The sequence below is a fragment of the Lineus longissimus genome, chromosome 2 (genome assembly GCF_910592395.1).
Source record: "Lineus longissimus chromosome 2, tnLinLong1.2, whole genome shotgun sequence".
NCBI classification, from domain to species: domain Eukaryota; kingdom Metazoa; phylum Nemertea; class Pilidiophora; order Heteronemertea; family Lineidae; genus Lineus; species Lineus longissimus.
This window is the reverse complement of record NC_088309.1, coordinates 19,621,627-19,644,515: the sequence shown is the minus strand read 5'-3', so window position 1 is coordinate 19,644,515 and position 22,889 is coordinate 19,621,627. Positions and strand designations below refer to the sequence as shown.

The 22,889-nt window shown below is 40.4% G+C and overlaps 1 protein-coding gene across 4 annotated transcripts in view; it reads left to right on the top strand.

Annotated features, from left to right (window-relative positions):
* LOC135482750 (serine/arginine repetitive matrix protein 2-like) overlaps nt 1-18,452 on the top strand; it is a 190,817-nt gene extending 172,365 nt beyond the window's left edge. For all 4 annotated transcript variants that reach the window (XM_064763091.1, XM_064763092.1, XM_064763090.1 and 1 more), the window contains 4 exons: nt 815-1,012; nt 1,274-1,534; nt 1,857-2,060; nt 5,974-18,452. In XM_064763091.1, the coding sequence (XP_064619161.1) occupies nt 815-1,012; nt 1,274-1,534; nt 1,857-2,060; nt 5,974-6,178 (868 nt within the window). In that variant the 3' untranslated portion in view covers nt 6,179-18,452. The remainder of the gene's footprint in view (nt 1-814; nt 1,013-1,273; nt 1,535-1,856; nt 2,061-5,973) is intronic.
* The last annotated feature ends 4,437 nt before the right edge of the window (nt 18,453-22,889 follow it).

The window sequence follows — 22,889 nt, the reverse complement described above, 5'->3', positions numbered from 1 at the left end:
TCTGTGTACAGGGAGTGTTTTAAAAAGTTATACATTTTGAAAATTTGCCACGTTTTGCATGGTAACCAGGTAAATCTAGTGGTAAATTTGGTAAAATTGACCCAGCCTGACTAGCTGATGCCAACATATCCATTCACCTGTCAGCCGGAAGCGAGTTCTGCCGAGCTGTTTCAATTAATAATCGCACCATTAATATAATCTTCATCTTCAGACCAGTTTTATAGATCTAGGGCATGTTTGGGGGCCCAGTCTGAGGTATTGTCAGATGAGGAAAGAAGACATCAGTTAAACTAAAGCTCCATCCGATAAAACCTGGGGGCTGTTGTCTTGTAGCTCTTTAATCCTGGCTAGCAGGCAAGAGCTCCTTGGTTCAAATGCCACTGTCAGTGTGAGACTGTAGACAGGTCTCTCTGTCGAATTTGCCTTACTCCACCCAGGTGCGTAAATGGAAGAAATGCTCTGGGTGTAGCGCTTATTGAGCAGCTCATCTCTTGTCTGCTGAAAAGGTTCGAGGCAGGCCGAAGTTTGGAGGCTGATAATAATCTCACTTGATATCAGGCAATATCTTAGTTGATATCAGGCGAAACTTTATAACTTTCAAGATAGCCTTCAGGTCAACCAAGTTGCTAGTCTGCTGCAAGCCAATATCATATTCACCTGCTCATTAGGACAGCCCAGGCGACTGTCTGTTTCCAGGTCTACCGATGTCTGTTTCCAAGTCTACTGATCTCATTTAGATTCCGATCAAACCTGTGGCTTTTCACGGTGATTTCACCCGGGAGCTTATGTATTTTTCATATATCTCTAATTACAGTTGCTCCTCCCCGGAGAGGCTCTCCAAGCATGAGAAATCCAAGCGACATCATCAGCCGTCGGAGAAACCTGGGAGCCCGCCACAGAAACCAAGGTCAAGGTCAATATCTGAATCTCCGAGCAAGAGGGGAAGACGGAGCAACCCGCCCAGTGATCGGTCAAGGTCATCTCATGGAAGTCGCGATAAAAGTCCGCCAAGGTGGGTTTCGTATTTGCAGTCTGCCCTTCACCAAATGAAAGCTATCCAGCCCTGGTTGCCCAAATCTTCCATAATTGCTAAAGAAGGTCTCAACCTGCCAAGTCATTTAGTTATTTCAAGTTTGTAAAGATAATGTTTGGGTTAAGCATGCTTGGATTAAGCATGATGACAAGGATGATGTCAGCATCCAAGCTCGGCCTCAGCTGAACCTCTCATCAAGCTTTAACATATTTCCAAAATCAAAACTTCTGTGTATTTCAGACACACAGAAAGAGCAAGGCATGACAGCTTGTCACAATCACCGCCCCCCTCCACCAGGTCCAAGGCATCACAACGGTCTCATCATTCTCGCCGGTCTCACAGTGTGACGCCAACAAAGAAACAAAATGGCGACAAAGTGACGCAGACAGTCGAGAAGACGAGCTCGCCGGGACATCGCAGCAAGCGCCATTCATCCAAGTCACCGTCGAGGCGGAAGCATCACGGCCGTTCAAAGTCCCATTCTAAATCGCCCCGTAGAAGGTAGGCACAGAAAATATAAAAATCTGTAATGCTCCCGCTATAACTGGCTTATAACAGTTGATTCAAATCTGCAAACACTTGAATTTGGGTCAGCAAATGTAAGTAATTTTGAGCCATCTTGTTGTGATTTTGATGCAAAATTTTAGCATTTTTTGTGGTTTAGCAATATGACTTCGAGAATGTGGATGATATTTTTGAGAAGTCCTACCTCGAAGAGAGGAAAGCTGAGGAATGCCCTCGGGAAATGTGGTACTGATTCTCCAGTGTGCTGCCTCTACTTGGTGATGGTGATGTTGTAACACTTTCTCGCCTTCAATTTCAGGTCAAAATCTCGTAGCAAAAGTCGCCATCGTTCATACAGTCGGTCCTTGAGCTACTCACCGATGCATAGGGGGCACCACCATAAAAGTCGCAGTAAGAGCTACCATTCGAAATCACGGTCCAGATCTCGCAGTTTTACTCGGAGTCCATCCATACGTCGACGCAAGGGCTCGCCAAGCCATTTAGATAAAAGGCGCATCACTAGGTATAAATAGAATTTTAGCGAGTAAAGATATAAATATCTAGTTGGGATCTAGTGCTGTAAACTTCTTGTTGTGTTGTCATTGCATTGATAAATTTTTTTATCTTTTGAATTTTTCTTGCATCCTTCAAAGTTTTGCTGCGAAACCCGGTATTTTTCATGTTGAAACCTGCCCTACTTAAAAACATTTAGCGACACTAATCTGAGTCGGAATACTTTAAAAATTATGCCAGGAGCGAGATAAGATCAACCTGCCATCTAGAATTTTTTCTATCAACTACATGTACATCGTGATGTAGTGCAGGGATCTAGATATTTTTTCCTTTTCTTAATCGAAGGAAGTTTTCATTATAGCTCTTTTGTGCTTAGCTTATTTGGTGTTGTTATGTGTTCATGGTTGCAGTGTGGCACAATTTTATATCTATGCCCCCTTTCATATCGGTGAATATTTTAGATGTATTCAGTTTATTATCCATTTGTGCTTCGAGCGTAAATATGGTAAATTTTGTAACGCACAATAGCTGGTATTATGTTCTGGTATTGGTAAATTATGTTTGTTTATTTGTTCATGTAGGTGTTGTTAATTTCATGGACGCTTTTGCAGGAAAGTCTATCAAAAGTTTAAATCAATACAGTTCATAGCTTAATGGTTATATATTTAAAAATGTAAAAAAATAATTTTTTGAAATATATCAATTGGTTAGATAGAATACTTCATAAAGGCCTTTGAATCAACATCACATTGAGCACATTTTGTATCGTGGTTATGCATGCGCATTGATAGGTAACCAAGGTAACGCACATTTATAACTGGATGCAAAATCTTGAACATTTGTTCGAGCTCCTGCCAACTGTGCTGATTCAGAGTCTGCAATGGAGTATTAAATTAAGTCAGTATTTAGTCAGTAGCATTTCGATTGGTTCTGACTTGGCACTGGTGCCCTGTTTAGCTTTTTGACTGGAGAACTGCAAAAGTGTCCAATATTGTTTTAATTTCTTTTCATGCACAATTTTATTTCTATTCTCTTCTTTTTCCGTCCACCTGACCAAATAGGTCCCGAGAACGAGATCGAGGCCACAAAGAGAGGGCGCTACATGATAGATATGCTCGCAGCCGTTCCCCGGCTGGACGCCGCAGATATTCCCGTTCCCCCGTTAGTCGACGTCATCGTCGTTAGCTGCGTTGTCAAAATATGGTATATATCTGTCTTGGCCGAATATAATACTGCCCTAACAAACTGTTGCAGCATATTCCCTGTATTCTGCATCTTAAACTAACGCTGAAGTTCTCTCTGCTGATCTAGCATAACATGCATGGAGGATACCGGAAGTACAAGCGGTGAGTGGCATTGTGCCGCTTTGGTAATTGAAGACTCGGACAAAAAGGCATTGATTTAATAAAAGGCCCTAACAAGCTGAGAACATGGATTAGCGTGAATGAGGCACACGGGAATGATGTTCTCCTGGTTTCCTCCTTGCATGAATAACGCGATAGGTTTGATATCACTTACTGGCACAGAACTAACCCTCTCATTCCAATGGCAAGCCACTCTCATATTCCCTCAGGATTCATTTAATATAAAACTGCAAGACAAACTTATTCATACTCACAACCAGGACTCACTTAGCCATACTCACGACCAGGACTGGCTTAGCCATACTCACAACCAGGACTGGCTTAGCCATGCTCACAACCAGCACTCACTAAGCCATGCTCACAACCAGTGCTCACTTAGCCATACTCACAACCAGCGCTGACTTAGCCATACTCACAACCAGCGCTCACTTAGCCATACTCACAACCAGTGCTCACTTAGCCATACTAACAACCAGGACTCACTTAGCCATACTAACAACCAGTGCTCACTTAGCCATACTCACAACCAGTGCTCACTTAGCCATACTAACAACCAGTGCTCACTTAGCCATACTCACAACCAGTGCTCACTTAGCCATACTAACAACCAGGACTCACTTAGCCATACTAAGAACCAGGACTCACTTAGCCATACTAACAACCAGGACTCACTTAGCCATACTAACAACCAGGACTCACTTAGCCATACTCACAACCAGGACTCACTTAGCCATGCTCACAACCAGTGCTCACTTAGCCATGCTCACAACCAGTGCTCACTTAGCCATACTCACAACCAGTGCTCACTTTAGTGATACTCAGGATTGACTTTACTCTTGCCCAAAGGACTTGCTCACCTGCAAGACTCATTTAATTATACCCACTGGACTTGCTTGCAATACAAGACTAATATACTCATACTCACAGGACTCACTCACAGGCAAGACTCATACCCACAGTGCTCACACGCCCATAAGACTCATTTACATTTAGCCACAGGACTCGGTCACTGGCAAGAATCATTTACTCACTCCCACAGGACTCACTCACCCCCAAGACTCATCTACTCATACTCACAGGACCAACACACCTGCAAGCCCACAGGACTCGCCCACCCACTAGTAATTCCTGGTGTTGGAGGTGAAAGTGATGACAGACTAGCAGTAAGATAGTTAAAATATCCCGAGTCAATATGGCCAGATGGTAATGCCTTACTTTGATAAATACCAACCCCGTCTGAACACACCCTGCTGTTTGATAACTGATAAAGTTTGATTGAACAAAAATCAATAGGCTGTCCCCAAACTCCTTGATTGGTATCGGCACCTTATTAGCCGGGGGTGCACGCTATGTCAATGTCATTAAGTGCTCATTATAGAAGTTAAATGAAAATACAACTAAGTAAATTAGTCAGGCGATGTCCAGGGCACTGCTGCTGTAGTTAATTGATAGCGACATTATAGGATTTTCTCCATGAGTAATCCACTGCCCTAATCTGCTGCATCATCTGTGCTTTGTGCATGTCAACGTTTGTCCTAGATGTCCACGATGGGTTTGAGATAGCGTCAAACTACAGAGGCTGTGACTTGGAAATTGCTCCATAAGTTAGTCACCATTGCTTATTCATCATCAGTTCCTATCAATCAAACTCATCGACTTATGTATGTAATCATTGTGTGCTATGTAGCATTCCTCATCTAAGATAATGAGTGATAATCCCCTTCCCTTGCACCCAAGGCATCTTGGAACCCTTTTTCAAGGCAGCCCCCTCTTAAAAGATTGCTTGCACACACATGCTCCCACCCTCCCCAGTACCCTAGCCAACATTTCTGACTGCGCACCTCTACCCCGCTTGAGGGATGGCACATCACAGGATAGTTTTAACCCTCCCTTCCGACCTTCATTTCCTAAAAATTTTCTTTGATCATAAAATCAGGTAAGTAAGTCCTTGAATTAAGATGTTTTATCCTGCATCTATACCAATATAACAACCAAACCCCTGCACTTTCGGTACTAACTACATGTATTGCCAATTTAATTGCTTTGCTGTTGCTTAGTTAAAGGTTAAATACATGGCTGCTTATTTGCTATATACATGTAGTCTTGCAATGTAGGCTATGAATGTGGTGGATTTATTATTTTATTCAATTGTGTTGCTTTGAGACAATTTAAAGGGGAATAAGAGGCAAGTGATTTTGTACAGTTTTGCTATGAAAACAGTTACAGTGACTTCTATTTTCCTACAGCACCCTGCAATGTTGCAACCTGATATCATGATCGCATGCAACAAAAATCCCTTGTTTGCTGCAGTCATTGCAGGTGCCTGTGATAAGGATTGGTGATTGCACCGAACTAGCATACCCGGCGATTACCGGTTTATCCTGAAGTTGAGGGATAATTCAGATAACAGCAATTATAATTGCGAGAAGCAGCATGGTCAGCATAATTTGTAGTCAGTGTATTCAGCTGCTCTGGCATGTGGCCGTCCATTTTGACCTTGTGGACGCCCTAGACTCTTAACCGGTGAAACCTTATTTACTACTGCGATTTCTTTTTCAGTGCGCGGAAACGCCCAATCCCTTACTACCGTGCCAGTCCCCCTAGTTCAAGCTCATCTGTAAGTTCATATGGGTCATACAGTCGCAGCAGGTCCAGGTCAAGAAAAACGAGGTACCGGAGTCGCTCACCAAGTTACTCAAGATTGAGGAAGAGACGAAGCTGGAGCCGAACCTCACTGAGCAGTCTGGACATGTATAAAAAATAGCGGACTCATATCGATTGATTTATACAAAAATCTGCGCTCTGGTGTGATGGTCTCTGAGAGTGTTCAGGGATGACTCCGATCAGCTTGGTGTGTAGTCTTCTTAGAATTCTAGTGTGTAACATTTAAAGGTGGCGTACATGTAGCAGGGATTATTTTGCCACGCCTCCTTTAAATGTACATGTGAATGTGCTCAAAATTGCACTGAATAAATTAAGTCAGTGCGAGCGATTATCGTAGAATATGTGCCAAACAAGTTATGCTGTTGCAATGGCTTGAAGTCTTGGCTTCAGAAGTGTACATTACTCTTTTACTCAAATACTCAAAACATGTCTTCAGGACCATCGCACCACAGTTGAGACACACCAGATATATCTATGATGTTTTCGTGATGGTTGCCTGGCAACTGAATTATTTCTGTGCTGTTTTGATACATCCAAGGAAAGTCCAGAGTGTTATGGACCTATTGTATGTTAATTTGGACTTTTGCAAGTTCTCATGCCATTACTCAAGTTAGTTGTCGGACTGAGGTGTGGTGCATTTTCAACCTTATTTGCCATTTGTAGGAATTTCTTGACTGGGCTTGTCTGGAGATTTGGCAGAAAAACCATTTTACCCTCCAAGGGGTGTCAAGTTTGCCAGCTATGGTTATGTACATGTGCATGCCATTAGGAAAACACCTAACATACTCCTTCAGGGCTGAATTAGAAGGGGTACGTTGACCATTGTTCCCTTTGATCATGAGGGAGGACCTGCAATTACTTTGAGGGCATGGAAGCCTTTTTCTTTGTATCATTAGCAATTAAATTGATGAGACTCCCTCGTCTTGCTTCTAATTTAAAGGATCTAAGATTCAATAGAATAGGTGTGGTGTTTCCCTAAAGGTTTTCACCATCTACGCCAAACTATTTTCCCTTAAGTCATTTCATTTCGTGCTATGAATGTACAGAAGGGCTAAATTGTATTCTCCTGATGTCTCATAGAACAGAGAAAGAGAGATAAAGGGAGAATTTATATCATTTCAGCTCACAGTCCCCCCATTTTCTTGTATAGACTCGTCCAGTCTTTGCAATGGGAGAGTCCATTCAAAAACCTGGGGATGCGAAGGTTATATCTCGTGATCTATACTTGGTTATATGAATTAGCCAGGATTTCTGTAGCACTGTAAGCTTAAAGCATTATTATTGCAACATTTTAAAACTGTGTGATTCTTTCATGGGCCAATATTTTAGAATTTTGTCTTTAACGGTTTGAATGTGAGAATTGACTGATGATTTATAACGATGCGTACCGTTGGCTTTGATAAATTACCATTTAATTGCTTGCTCTGCTCCTTTCTAAGCATGCTAAAGTTAAAAATGAAAGAAAAGGTAACTTTTTTGTGCTTTCTTCTTCGTTAATTCTTATTTAGTGTACGGATGTAAAAAAATGGTGGTACTAATAAAGATTTTTGTGAATTCTGATGGCAAACTGTATGAATTGAGGTGAATTTACGCAACTCCTTTTTACGATTGCTACAGTTTTCTTTCAACCATTCATTGAAATATTGGCTACTATTCGTGTGACTTCCTTCTCGAAAGCCTGCATATCTGCATATCTGAAAATTTGCTTCTTGACAAGTTTTCTCAAGATTGAGATTTAAACCCTTTGCCAGCTGATGCTGATGAAGGCCTTGAGCTGGACAGGTGACACACCATAATTCTCCTCGAAAAGAGTACAGTATATATGTGGCCATCAATAAAATTGGGCAAGGTATATCCAAAAAATATATCTTGTGCATTGATCATGTTAATGAGATTAGAAAGTGGCATTAAAGGATCAGTTCGTAGGTTCTAAATTTGTCAGACGAAATTTGAATTTGAATTTTTTATTTTATTTATTTTATTTTATTGAATTTTTAATTATGTGAATAAATTGAGAATTCAAATTTTAAATGCTGTTGTGTGTATGGCTATAAAAAGACATGCATGCCAAGTTTCAACACTCTTGGTTGTGCATGATCTGCACTATGCATGACATAAATTCTGGTTTCAAGTCCAACAGATGGGACAAATAGAAATTTTTATGGACTGGGCCTTTAAATTGATGCAATAAAAATTGAACCATTCGTGCGATACAGCCAGCTAGTATATTCGACTATTACATGTACTTATTACATAATCTTGCAGACGACTTTCAATTCACAAATGTTGCAGCGGTGAAAATTTACGGCGCAAAATCTCAACTGTTTTGATCTATATGCCGTCTATCCTTGTCTTCAAGCAGATTTTCAGCTGAAAACCATATGGTCATAAATTCTTTGCTATTCGTGATATTAGATTTATAGAGGGCACAGATTCTCTGCATTTTATTCGATACTTTGATTTTGTGATGTTTTTACAACATATCATATTTGTTCAGGGATAAATGACGCATCATCTGACGGCCAATAACCATTTATAATTCAGAGAACGATATCTGTTGAATATTTTGTTACTAATAATGTCGGATTAATAACTTCTGTTGACTAGATGTAAGTGTATATCCAGTCCTTTGCAAACATGTATACATGTATATGATTTGTATCACTTTGTTCTTTTTTACCTTGATCCAATTATGCCATTGACCTGCATCAAACTCCGGATGAACTTCTCTCGTTGTTTTCATTGGTACTACACTGATTATATTGCGAATTGTTGTGATCCCTGTTGCTCACTGGCCTGATGAACTCTTATTTGGTACATATGTACGTCCTTTTAAATAGTTTGGTCCAAACTACAATGAATCCATATTTGTGTTTTTTTTTAAAATGCGATTGCCGTATAGTGTATCTTCAAAAATTGCGGACATGGTATTTTATTGTGTTTTGGAACCAAACTCAGTTTATTATGGCATCTAATATTCTTGCTTCTCCAAATCTTCTGGTTCATTAATGCTGCACGATATTAAAACTGGTCAAAGATCTAACATTGGCGTTAGCTAATGTGCTTATATTGCATATACATGTTTACATAATGCATATGGTTTATACCGGGATCAAACTAAGTAATTCATCCCAATTGATCCAAATTTGCATATTTTGCAGACTGATATTGGTAGAAATATATGGAGGCTTGTATAAGGTCTCCTCTTCCCAACTCTTGGCCAAATTGTCTCCTCCCACAGTATGAATTAACAATCCTGCTTTCAAAATAACTCGAGCACAAACAATGCCACTTTTTGCTTTCAAACCTCTTGTAATGCAGTGGTCAGTCCCCCCCCTCCCCGTCAAGGGAACACCACCAACATCGATCTGATGACGGTCCCTGAAGACTTTCAAATTTTTGAACTTATTATTTCCTGGTGACAATGATTGAAATCTTAAATACCGTGGACTTATCGAAATATTCAAATGATTTGATAACTCAGTAGTGTAAACCCCCTTTATTTTTGCAAGCCTGATTTTTTTGCGGGTTTGCATAAGGGGGTCAAAACGGGAATGTGAAAAATACTAAATCTAATGGCATAATCATTGGAAAACATCCACACGCAAATTTAATGGCAGTGAATTCTGACAAGGACACTTTGCTAAGATTAAGGGCGGTGAAAAAGGGTTTTTCAGTGATTTGTTTCAATGGACCTTGCCTTGCTAAAAAATTACAGCAGAGCTGCACACCTCACTATACAAGTCTTCCCTTGCTATGATTTGAAAATTGCTTTTTTTTTTCGCAGATTTATTTCATGGTTTTTTTCTCTTGGTAGGAAATAAGGTCCTCAGCACAGTTGGGCAATTCATGTATTTTTCCCTTTGTCCCGCATTTTCCCAATGAAAATTTATTTTGCCTGTGAAAATCACTGGAAATTTCACGGTGTAAAAAGCCCTTTTAATACTATGGAAACTTCCCCATCAAGATTGCTTGCAAGACAATGGCACATACTAAAAAGCTGCAAAGAGTTGGACATTTTGGTCACATTTTGTGATCTTGTTGTGAAGAATTTATTCTGAAATGTTTTCTTCAAGATTACGCACTTTCCAGTTTTCCGTGAACAACATTTCTGTGTATATTCATTTGTACAGAGCTATGCTTGTTGGTTAAACAACACAGCTATCGATGACGCATGTTTCTTTGACATTCTCGTCAATAATCTCAATATTTGAAGAGTTTTATTGCAAAAGGCGATTTGCACAATCGGACCACAGCATCGCGCATGATGTCTGTTTCAGGGCATTCCAGCCAACAGTAAAATAATCATGATGTACAAAATGTTCAATTGCATTTTGCCAAACTTGGAGGCCATTTTTCTCCAAACGGCAAAAATGGATATTGGGATGAAACTCTTCATTTGGTTATAACTAAAGCTTATAGTATTTATTTGTTCTTGCTTTTATAATGTTCACGTATTATTTGAAGACTCACGGATATTTATCCAGCAGGATACATCGACAGAAACTTCCATTATTTCAAATTCGGATTCACAGTCGTACCATTGCAGTTCATATGTCTGTCTTGGCTAATAGCCTGGTGGTCAATTAAAGGCCTACGCCCTTCTTGTAAAAATTTGAAAACTTAATTTGAATGTGAACATTTCCAAATGAGTAAACAAATACAAAATTCAACAGTGCTGTTGTGTAGGCTGTTGTACAAATAGTATACATGCCAAGTTTCAACAATTTTGTGTTATAATGACTGCGCTATGACAAAGTAAATCTATATTTACCTGAGCCACAAAAAAATACATTGAACACGAATGACTAAGGCCTTTCATGTATAGACAGTGCGGAATGTCAACAGTATGGGTATATAGCCCATGGGGCTGAAACCATTTAACCTACACCATCACCCTGGGGAATCAGCACTACAGTTTCTGAGGTAAGATTTCATGGAAATGTCACCCCTAATCCCGAGAACATCTTCCTAACCCACAGAAAATGCTAAATGTCTGTGTCAAAGTCACCAGATGGCTTGAAAGAACTTTCATTTGTTGGCCTGATAAAAAAACAGCATGGAATTCAAGTGTTGCAGATTTGAAGCAACTGTTATGAGCGAGAACATTGCACACTGTCCATGTTTGCCTGTTAATTGTAATGATGCCCCTAAGCAAAGTGCTCTTGCACTCGAAAACACAAAAGGGGAAGTCCTACCTCGGGCCGGGGAAAGCCCCTCGGGAAATGTGGTGCTGTTTCTCCAGGTGGCCTCGAACCGGTGAAGATGTTCATTGAACATATTATAAAGTTTATCCCTATTGGATTGATCTCTAACTTGCTGACGACATATCAGAAAGGACGCATGATATATACCAGTTATTTTAGAAATCTGCTGAAATATTATTCATACGACATAAATAAGCTAAAATATATTCATATGACATAAATATGCCTACGTTGGTGGCTATTAAATCAAACTTCTTTCAACACATTTTATCTGGTTTGCATTGGTTGGTGAAATCCATCCACTAAGTATATTACCAAGTAACAATAAAGACAAGTCTTTGTTAATTCTTGATATTGCAGAGCATAGATTAGAATCTATACTTTAGGAATAACATCAATGAAGTCTTTTTTCTTTCTTGCGTGAATCCTTAAAGAGTTGCATCACATTTTTACGAGGTTTTATTTCCATAATCTTTTATTTCCATAATCCATTATTTCCCTGATCTATCATCCGTAATAACTACTTAGACTTACAGCCGCATTTTCTTTCATTGTCCCAGAAAAATGTACGATGAAATTTTGTATCTTCGGATGTCTCAACTTTGTGATCATTTAAGGGTTTAAATATGAGATTTTTTAACATAAAAATCCTCGCAAAGAGAGTTAACCCTACAGTTTCACCGAATCTTGGCCTGGCTGCTTAATGGGCATTAACAGTTACCTCGGCGTTATATCTGAAGTCTTCTATTGCAACAGAAATTTACTGACGGGGAAACGCAAGTTTAGCTAAAGCTGGTGTTGGTCTCTTAGAACGCTGATTGAGCAGCTGGGCTCCAAAATCTATTCTTAAAGAACAGATTCTTATTCTCTGAATGCAGGATTAAGTGATGTTTAATGCACTACACAGTACACACTACACACCTGGAGGTACAACACAGTCACACATTTGCACCAACGGAGTTGTTGTTCAAAAGTTTGTCAAAACGGCCTACTTTTAATTCCTGTTACAACAACAAACTAATGAGTGTATTCATAACTATGATTTATAGAAGCCATGCTGGCTGGTGATGTTTATTTGGGCCAATTGGGAGACATCTCTATTACATGTATATGTTAAGTAAAGTTACTAATTCGGTTTACCCTTTTCACTGCCTAGACATATCTGACCAAATTGAAAATGTATAAACTCATGGGGAAGGAATTCCTAAAACTTATTGCACAGGTATTCATTGAAAAGCTCCCACTAAACGCTTTCAAATCAATACAGATGCGACATGGTTTTAATAATATTTCAGATTTCAAGACATTTTTCCTATATTGAGAAAAAACGCCACTGGCAGTGAAAGGCTTGTCTATAGCCTTGCACGAATATTAAGTATGTACTGTTCGATGCACATTGATTTACTTCGTCTGCAAGGGGTCTGTAGGTTGCCTGCACTTTTAAAAGTGATAGCCTTCAAACATGTCCATAATCTCTAGTTCACAAGGTATTATTGACCATGGGAAAAAGGGTGTCGCTTTCACTAATGACTTTATTGTGATGCATATCATATTTTTATATCGATATTGACTTGTACATATTATTGATTTTCGACTTTACTGCTCCTCTTGCTCATTTTGTGTCTAAAGGGACCTTTAATTTTTGTTTATGATTTTACTCATCAAAATTCTATAAAGCGGTCATTGACATTGCATTACTAGTCTTCAACAAGAATAGGGAAATACTTTGATTATTTTTTGTGTTGTAATCTATTATGCGGAAAAGGTCATAAAGTATCTGTTGGTCTTGGATTGGAAAGAGATTATAACCATAGTAAGTAAGTGTCGAGTCTTCTGGCGGCCGTTAACCCATTAGGTTTCTCTCATTTATTAAAAGCTGCTATCTATTGTGTATGTATTCAAACTGCATTACTAGATTGTGTAAGGTTTTCTTGCTATTGTATTTTAATCAATTTTGGAAAATTTGCCCATAAGAACTGAACGATACATTATCAATCTGATTGGCGGTCATGTTCGTTCTTAGTTGGGCAGTTTATAACCTGATAACTCTGGATAATATTGACTTACATTTCATAAGCTTTCGGACTCAGCTGAGTCCTTGGTCACATGATCACTCGTGACGTCATCGGGCGTAGTGATCAATATTATCCAGAGTAAGTCAATATTATCCGGTAGCTTATAAACTGTCCAACTATCAATCTACCTGGATGATGAGTCTCCATAGTGATATTCATTCTTCTAGAGAGCATTTTGCATACTGTAGCAAGACATTGTTTGCTGTTGTTTTGGAATAGAACTATTTCACTACTGTCTTTGTCTCACTAGACCAAAAAACAAGGAGAACGTGAAAAATCAACGAAGTGTGAAATGAATACCACAATGAACAAGGAGAAATTTCTTGCTGTTATATTGCAACGTTCCTATTAGCTTGATAATCACTGATAATATTTTGATACGTTCCATACATCACCTTGGGGGTGATCATTATGTGCTTCACTTAAGTAAGGCAATCATTTGCAGCACAAAGTATTCAGCACAAGTCCCTTGAATATCGATGGAAAGTGAGGGATCTATTGATGCCAAAATAAAACTAACCAGTTTAGTTTGTGTGAACTTTTTTCCAGAATTGATGCACAATTTTTTCTTCAGATTTGGTATAAAAAGGTGGTTTTCTGCGATTCGTGACCTAATGGGTTAAGTGGCTCTTACCTGCTGTTGATAGCTGCCCTAGCATATAAACCATAAATTCACTTAGGAGGTGAAATGTTTGGTTGACAACCTAACTTTAATATCATTATTGAAATTGCTTGTTGTGATTTTGGCAACTTATGCTTTCAACCCAACCCTCTTCGAAAATCGCTTTGTAACTTACTTCTAAAGAGTTCGAGAAGAGCTTTTCATAAGGTGTTTTAATCACTTTTAAAAGCTTCAAGAAGAGTTTTTCAGTCACTTTCTGTCTATAATCTATTTCACATGGTAATAAGCTTTGTAAATTTGTTTGCCGGTAAGAAAAGGATGAAACTAAATGTATATGCAAGTATTTGATTTATGATGTGCAATGCGGCTTTTTAATGTCAATTGCCTGTATAGGGCATTGGTCACAGGGACCTCTAGCGCTCCGGAAACCAGTGATTTACGCCGCTGCCACCTGTGATCATTATCGCATATGACAAAAATCGCTGGTTTGCGGTGGTCATCGCTGGTGCCTGCGACAAGAGCCGGTGAATGTAACAACCTGCAAACAATATCAAACCCACCAATAAGTGGTTTTACTTGCAGACAAGAGATCTTCTTGTCGCACAGAGCAGCGATTATAATTGCAGGTTGCTGCAATTCAAATGGCTCGTTTGCGGGATGTTTATCTATAAAACACTGTTCGAAAAATCTGCTGATGCAGACATTGACCCAAATTGTCCATTTAAATGGATAGATTCGTTACTGATATTTAATTCAAATGTCCTAATCTTCCCTTAAAGACAAATTGAATTGACCCAACAACAAGTATTGTTCTGCTACACTCTATAAATGTGGCGTGTTGTTCCTTTATATCAATTGTTGAGTCAAATTAGTTAAAAGGGCCTACAGACAGGAGGGCAGGGGTCAAAGTGGTCAACTTCAGGGGACTAGTATGTGCAGTAAACAGACTGGGTCATGTTTGATTCAGCATTAGATATATTCTGAACACAAGCGTGAATAGTTTCATTGTACTGTGTGATGGAAAAGACCCCTATTGGCAATATTGTGCAACTTAATCTGACTTAATTGGCTCCTGCCTGTAGAGCCCCTTTTGAAGCAACTGGTAATTAATTGATTCCATTTGTTCATATGATTATAAATTTATGACAGTACATTTGTCAGATCCATTGATTCGAATATTTTTGTTTAACTCTTCCACAGTTTACGACTTAATTGGGAAATTTCACCATTGCTCTATCAGCTGATCAGTGGATACATATATGTATTCGATTGCCAAATATGTGCTCATAAAGTAATATCTAGCATTGCAGTTTCACTGGCACAACAATCAAGTTTGGACTCACTGGAGTCAAGCACCTTGAAGAGGGGAGGAAATGGGGGCATCTGTCTCGTAACGGCACAGTTAACCGTGAATCTTGCCAGCATAAAGACCATTCCTCTCCTTCTCTCCAAGATAACACACATGTAGCTAAAGACTGAATCGATGACGAGCACATGTCACTTTGTAAAATCTTATGCGTTTCAATATGATACTCTTTATGGTAATAGCTAACCAGTCGCGCAAATTCCGGTTCCCTTTTGGTCTAACGTGCCGATTCTAGTTTTAGATGCCCATCGTATCGATATCACTTAGAACTATTTCAACATTATTCATCCAAAACAGAGGTACTCCACAGCAGTAAAGCCGGTGACTGACTTGCACAACAATTCAGTGGTTTGTATTGCTAATTTACACTACACTGCTTAAAAACACTGTAACAATACAAACTTATACAATACAATACATTAATTGCCTGAACTGAACACAACGGACCTGAAGGGTTAACTGGAATACAGTATTGTACTCAAAAAAACTATATCGTGCGGGAATATGAATGATTATAATCTGTTTCACCATAAAGTTACAAATGCACCATATTGCAATTACCCTGATCACATGGTAGCGTTTTTTTCTTTTAAAGTTATAAATTCAAGATGGGTGCGTAAAAAATTGGTCAAAAACAGGACTGAGTGCCAAAGAGAGAAATCGTTATACTCTAGAGGGGCCTACTTTGAATTTCCCATTTAAGCCCCTCAATTTTCTCTAACTGGCCCCTCCCTTATAAGGCTTTTTTAAAAATTCTCTACCGTGTGGACTGGGCAGAAGGCGCTGTGCTGATTTCACATTTGATGTAAATTTTACTGAATTGTTGTTTGTTGATTTATTGATTTATACCGTCTGTCATATTTACTTCTATTGGATGAAGACTGAATTTGGTCATATTGATATGAATTATTTTGCTCCCTGTAGTTATTTAAGTATTCTATTCTATTTCTATTCAGTGTTGTCTTTCTATTTTGATCAGAATATTCTATGAATTGCTTTTTTTGTGCATTGTATCTGCGACTTGGAAATTGAATGATAGTTATTATTGTTATTATTGATATGTTTGCCTGAAACCTGCAATCCTGTAAACTGCATTAGTCTGGCACTTCCAGTTGCTATACTCCTATTACCGCACCCCTTGCGAAATAAAAGTATGGGCAATTTCTATTTCTGCTCATATAAAGGCCTAGCATTTCTATCAAAAAGCAACCATGAGCGTTATGATGTTGATATGTTTGCCTGAAAACCTGGCACTTCCATTTAATATACTCTAACAGTACCCATTGTGAACTAAAGGTATAGGTGATTTTGAGATTCTGTCTTATTTAAAGGCCTTGCATTTCTATCAAAAAGCAACCATAGTTTAAAGTTGAATTTTCAATTCATGTACATGTATGTACTAAGGGTGAAGTTTTTATCAATATTATTACACAAACATGTCATAGTGGTTCGGCCTGTTAGATATTGGTGTGGCCTGTTTCAACTGAATCTCTCTGCTGCACGAAGCATGTCAATTTTAACACTGTGATTGCAATGTAACCACTGTCAAAAAACATGGAGTCTTTTGATGTACTTGGCTTTAAAGATCATAATTCTAAAGCACAATTCGGTAAATCAGTTAATTACATATGAAATGGGTTCCTTTAAAAATGTAAGTAAAAACCTCAGCATAAAGTACTCGTAGGCTTAGGTGTAATCTCTGCATAACATCATGGATCATACTCAGACTGTCAAAATGAGAAGTGTTTTATTTAGACAGAGATTCAATTCAGTTTAGGCTGCTAAGTTTTTGTAGGTAACCATAGTTGATGACTTGGCAAGTAAATTTGCTTATTAGGTCAATTTTTAAGCACAAAAAAATACACAATGTCTTCTCTCATGTCTACTCATCATGATTTATATGGGACATACTGTGGCAAAAGAGGTCACTTGGGGGTCAAAGACAGATATTGAGTTATTGGCATGGGTTGATTTAGCACAAAATTACCTTTAAAATGATATGACACTTCCCAATCACTTGAGGCATGGATTTCTAAACACATCATATGTTGGAAGTTTTTCTTTTGAGAGAAAAAAATTAATAAAGATGAGTCCCAGTTTTCTATCAGAAATTACACATTTCATCCTTTGACCTGATGCCAGAATTCAGATGGCGGGTTCAGTGAGGATTACATCTGAAGCCACAAGAAAGAAGATCTGTGTATTGTAACTCAGTTTTCCAACTCTGGTCACAAATTGGTCCAAAGCCATTTGCACAAGAAAGACGATATTGTGCAGTGTCTCGTTCGTTGAAGGTCATATCGAACATTTCAAGTTCAGAGTGATTGATTTCATTAAGAAAAGGAACTTTAGCTGGGAGTTTACTTCGAGCCTGGTCATGATGCTGCTCCTCTGAGTTATTGGCGACATTAATCACGTCATTATGATATTTGACCCCTACAATGGAATATCCTTCATAAGATTTCACTGCCGTTCAGCTCTGTCAATTGTTCAAGGCTACATTTCTAAAGTTTATTTGTCAAATCTATAGTGATATTGTAGTGATATGGTAAAGGTAAAACAACAAGGGGAGGGCGTGGGAGATTCTATTCATGCTGGAGAGATGTCCCATTTGTTGTCATATTTCACACTCATCTTTTGTTTGATGCAAAGGAATTTATGTCTTTTAGTTTGTGATTTCTTATCAAAGTGATCTGCTCAACAAACATATCATGATCCTGTAGTGTATAAACAACCATAAACGTCAACAATCTTCGAAAGTTGGTGGAATGATCACTTCGATATTATATGATGTACGCAACATTTGGGATGAAAACAGATTAAGACTGTTGACAGCTTTGCATATTTGTAGCTACATAGAGCTGCATCTGCTTCTAGGTTCACTCACTAAAGTATAATGAACAAGAATTTAGAATTCAGAAGAGATTGGTTAAGTGTATAGCCGGTATGACTTTCTCGTCGCCATGTTGACCAGTCCGCACTTGTCTTTTATATGTAAACTACATGTACATTCATTTTAGTTAACAAAACCATCCTCCATGGTGAGGGAATAATTCACTGTACAGTAATCATTGTGTGATCCAATAATGGGGAATTTAATGTAACTATGTCTTTCCTTGTTCTTGCCAAAACAGACACTAGACTAAAAGTGTCCTTTTTCCCACCAAATGCCCCACCGAATTCCTGAACAGTCCAGACAGTTGGTTTCTCAAGGACAGCATGCTTCAGGCAGCGGGTTGTGCCTCAGGACAAGATCATACCCGACGATCTAGTCAGTTGATTCCCCAAGGACAGCATGCTTCTGGCAGCGGGTTGTGCCTCAGGACAAGATCATACCCGACGATCTAGTCAGTTGATTCCCCAAGGACAGCATGCTTCTGGCAGCAGGTTGTCTCAGAGGACAAGATCATAACCGGACGATCTAGTCAGTTGATTCCCCAAAGACAGCATGCTTCTGGCAGCAGGTTGTGCCTGAGGACAAGATCATAACCGGACGATCTAGTCAGTTGATTCCCCAAAGACAGCATGCTTCTGGCAGCAGGTTGTGCCTTAGGACAAGATCATAACCCGACGATCTAGTCAGTTGATTCCCCAAGGACAGCATGCTTCTGGCAGCAGGTTGTCTCAGAGGACAAGATCATAACTGGACGATCTAGTCAGTTGATTCCTCAAGGACAGCATGCTTCTGGCAGCAGGTTGTCTCAGAGGACAAGATCATAACCGGACGATCTAGTCAGTTGATTCCCCAAAGACAGCATGCTTCTGGCAGCAGGTTGTCTCAGAGGACAAGATCATAACTGGACGATCTAGTCAGTTGATTCCTCAAGGACAGCATGCTTCTGGCAGCAGGTTGTCTCAGAGGACAAGATCATAACTGGACGATCTAGTCAGTTGATCCCTCAAGGACAGCATGCTTCTGGCAGCAGGTTGTCTCAGAGGACAAGATCATAACCGGACGATCTAGTCAGTTGATTCCCCAAAGACAGCATGCTTCTGGCAGCAGGTTGTGCCTGAGGACAAGATCATAACCGGACGATCTAGTCAGTTGATTCCTCAATGACAGCATGCTTCTGGCAGCAGGTTGTGCCTGAGGACAGGATCATAACCGGACGATCTAGTCAGTTGATTCCCCAAAGACAGCATGCTTCTGGCAGCAGGTTGTGCCTGAGGACAAGATCATAACCGGACGATCTAGTCAGTTGATTCCTCAAGGACAGCATGCTTCTGGCAGCAGGTTGTGCCTGAGGACAAGATCATAACCGGACAATCTGGTCAGTTGATTCCCCAAGGACAGCATGCTTCTGGCAGCAGGTTGTCCCAGACGACAATATCATAACTGGACGATCTAGTCAGTTGATTCCTCAAGGACAGCATGCTTCTGACAGCAGGTTGTGCCCGAGGACAAGATCATAACCCGACGATCTAGTCAGTTGATTCCCCAAGGACAGCATGCTTCTGGCAGGAGGTTGTCCCAGAGGACAAGATCATAACTGAACGATCTAGTCAGTTGATTCCCCAAAGACAGCATGCTTCTGGCAGCAGGTTGTCTCAGAGGACAAGATCATAACCGGACGATCTAGTCAGTTGATGCCTCAAGGACAGCATGCTTCTGGCAGCAGGTTGTGCCTGAGGACAAGATCATAACCGGACGATCTAGTCAGTTGATTCCCCAAAGACAGCATGCTTCTGGCAGCAGGTTGTGCCTGAGGACAAGATCATAACCGGACGATCTAGTCAGTTGATTCCTCAAGGACAGCATGCTTCTGGCAGCAGGTTGTGCCTGAGGACAAGATCATAACCGGACAATCTGGTCAGTTGATTCCCCAAGGACAGCATGCTTCTGGCAGCAGGTTGTCCCAGACGACAATATCATAACTGGACGATCTAGTCAGTTGATTCCTCAAGGACAGCATGCTTCTGACAGCAGGTTGTGCCGGAGGACAAGATCATAACCCGACGATCTAGTCAGTTGATTCCCCAAGGACAGCATGCTTCTGGCAGGAGGTTGTCCCAGAGGACAAGATCATAACTGAACGATCTAGTCAGTTGATTCCCCAAAGACAGCATGCTTCTGGCAGCAGGTTGTCTCAGAGGACAAGATCATAACCCGACGATCTAGTCAGTTGATTCCCCAAGGACAGCATGCTTCTGGCAGCAGGTTGTCCCATAAGACAAGATCATAACCCGTTGATCTGGTCAGTTGATTCCTCAAGGACAGCATGCTTCTGGCAGCAGGTTGTCTCAGAGGACAAGATCATAACCCGTCGATCTAGTCAGTTGATTCCCAATTTCCACTGGCTACCTATTGAGGCTCGCATAGATTACAGGCTGTTACTCCATGTGTATAATGCTTTGAAATCTAATGGCCCTTCCTACCTCTCAGACCGAGTCAGTGTCCATGTGCCATCGAGATCACTTCGATCAGCGTCGAGTCTAACCCTCTCTGTGCCCTCTAATACTAAAAAGCTGGGTGACCGATATTTTGCTGTTGCTGGTCCCGTACTGTTCAATGGTCTCCCTGAGCAAATACGAACCTTGGAGGCAGTCAGTGACTTTAAGCGGGCCATCAAAACTCATTTATTTTCCAAATATTTTTTTTAAATGGGTAAAGTCTTAGTTTTTATATTTCTCTTCATTACCATTGTTTTAAATTTCTTATGTTTTACACCAATGTTTTACTAATGTAAAGTGCTCTAGTTTTTTAAATATTTTCCTTTATTACCATTGTTTTAAATTTCTTATGTTTTACACCAGTGTTTTACCAATGTAAAGTGCCTTAGAGCTCGTTTTACCTGTATAGGGCACTATAAAATATGGTAATTTAATTTAATTTAATTTAATTCCCCAAGGACAGCATGCTTCTGGCAGCAGGTTGTGCCTGAGGACAAGATCATTACCCGACGTTCTAGTCAGTTGATTCCTCAAAGACAGCATGCTTCTGGCAGCAGGTTGTCTCAGAGGAGGTTGTCCAGAGGACAAGATCATAACCCGACGATCTAGTCAGTTGATTCCCCAAGGATAGCATGCTTCTGGCAGCGGGTTGTGACAGGAGACAGGATCACCAATAGACCATCTAGTCAGTTGATTCAACAAGAACAGCATGCTTCTGATAGCAGGTTGTGCCTAAGGACAAGACCACCGCTAAACCATCTCGTTAGTTGAACCTAAACCCCCTCTTTTTATAATTGAAAAAAACAAAGATATCCCAAAACAAGACAAAATAACCCAACTTGCAAAGTATGCCATGCTGAACTTAAAGGTGTCTGGAGGCTGAGCAATGTCAATACATTGAGGGTCAAAATAAAAGTGCACGAAGTGTACGGATTCAAGATGACAACTCTCTGAGATGAAATGAACGTCTCATTTTTCTCACCATGTCGGCAAGACGGTGGGGGTGGCCCGACTCAGTATGGCTGTGACTGTCTTGTCTGTCTCACCGTCTTGTCAAGATGGTGGAGGTGCCAAGTGAAATACGGTTAAGTAATGCACGTCTCATTGTTCTCCCATGTTGGCAAGACGGTGGAGGTGACAGGACCGACTCAGTATGGCTGTGACTGTCTTGTCTGTCTCACCGTCTTGGCAAGATGACGGAGGTGCCGAGTGAAATTTGGTCAAGTAATGAACCTACCATCTTTCACACGATGTTGGCAAGACGGTGGAGGTGCCAGGCCAGACTCATTATGGTTGTGACTGTCTTGTCTGTCCCGCCGTTTTGGCAAGATGGTGGAGGTGCCAGGTGAAATTAGGCAAGTAATATACGTCTCATCTTTCTCTCCTTGTTGGCAAGACGATGGAGGTGCCAGGTCCGACTCAGTACGGCTGTGGCTGTCCTGTATGTCTCAACGTCTTGTCAAAAAGGTGGCGGTGCCGAGTGAAATTTGGTCAAGAAATGAACGTCTAATTGTCTTCTCCATGTTGGCAAGACGGTGGAGGTGCCAGGCCCGACTCAGTATGGCTGTGACTGTATTGTCTTTCTCGCCGTCTTGGCAAGATGGTGGAGGTGCCAAGTGAAATTCGGTCAAGAAATGAATGTCTCATTGTCTTCTCCATGTTGGCAAGACGGTGGAGATGCCAGACCCGACTCAGTATGGCTGTGACTGTCTTGTCTGTCTCACTGTCTCGGCAAGATGTAGGAGGTACCAAGTGAAATTTGGTCAGGTTGCGAATGACAATCTTTCTCACCTTGTTGACAAGACGGTGGAGGTGCCTGGCCCGACTCAGTATGGCTGTGACTGTCTTCTCTGTCTCACCGTCTTGTCAAGATGGTGGAGGTGCCAAGTGAAATTAGGTCACGTTATGTATGTCCATTTTTTCTCACCTTGTTGGCAAGACGGTGGAGGTGTCAGGCCCGACTCAGTATGGCTGTGACTGTCTTCTCTGTCTCACCGTCTTGTCAAGATGGTGGAGGTGCCAAGTGAAATTTGGTAAAGCAATGTTCGTCTCATCCTTCTCTCCATGTTGACAAGACGGTGGAGGTGACAGGCCCGACTCAGTATGGCTGTGACTGCATGTCTGTCTCAGCATCTTGGCACGATGGTGGA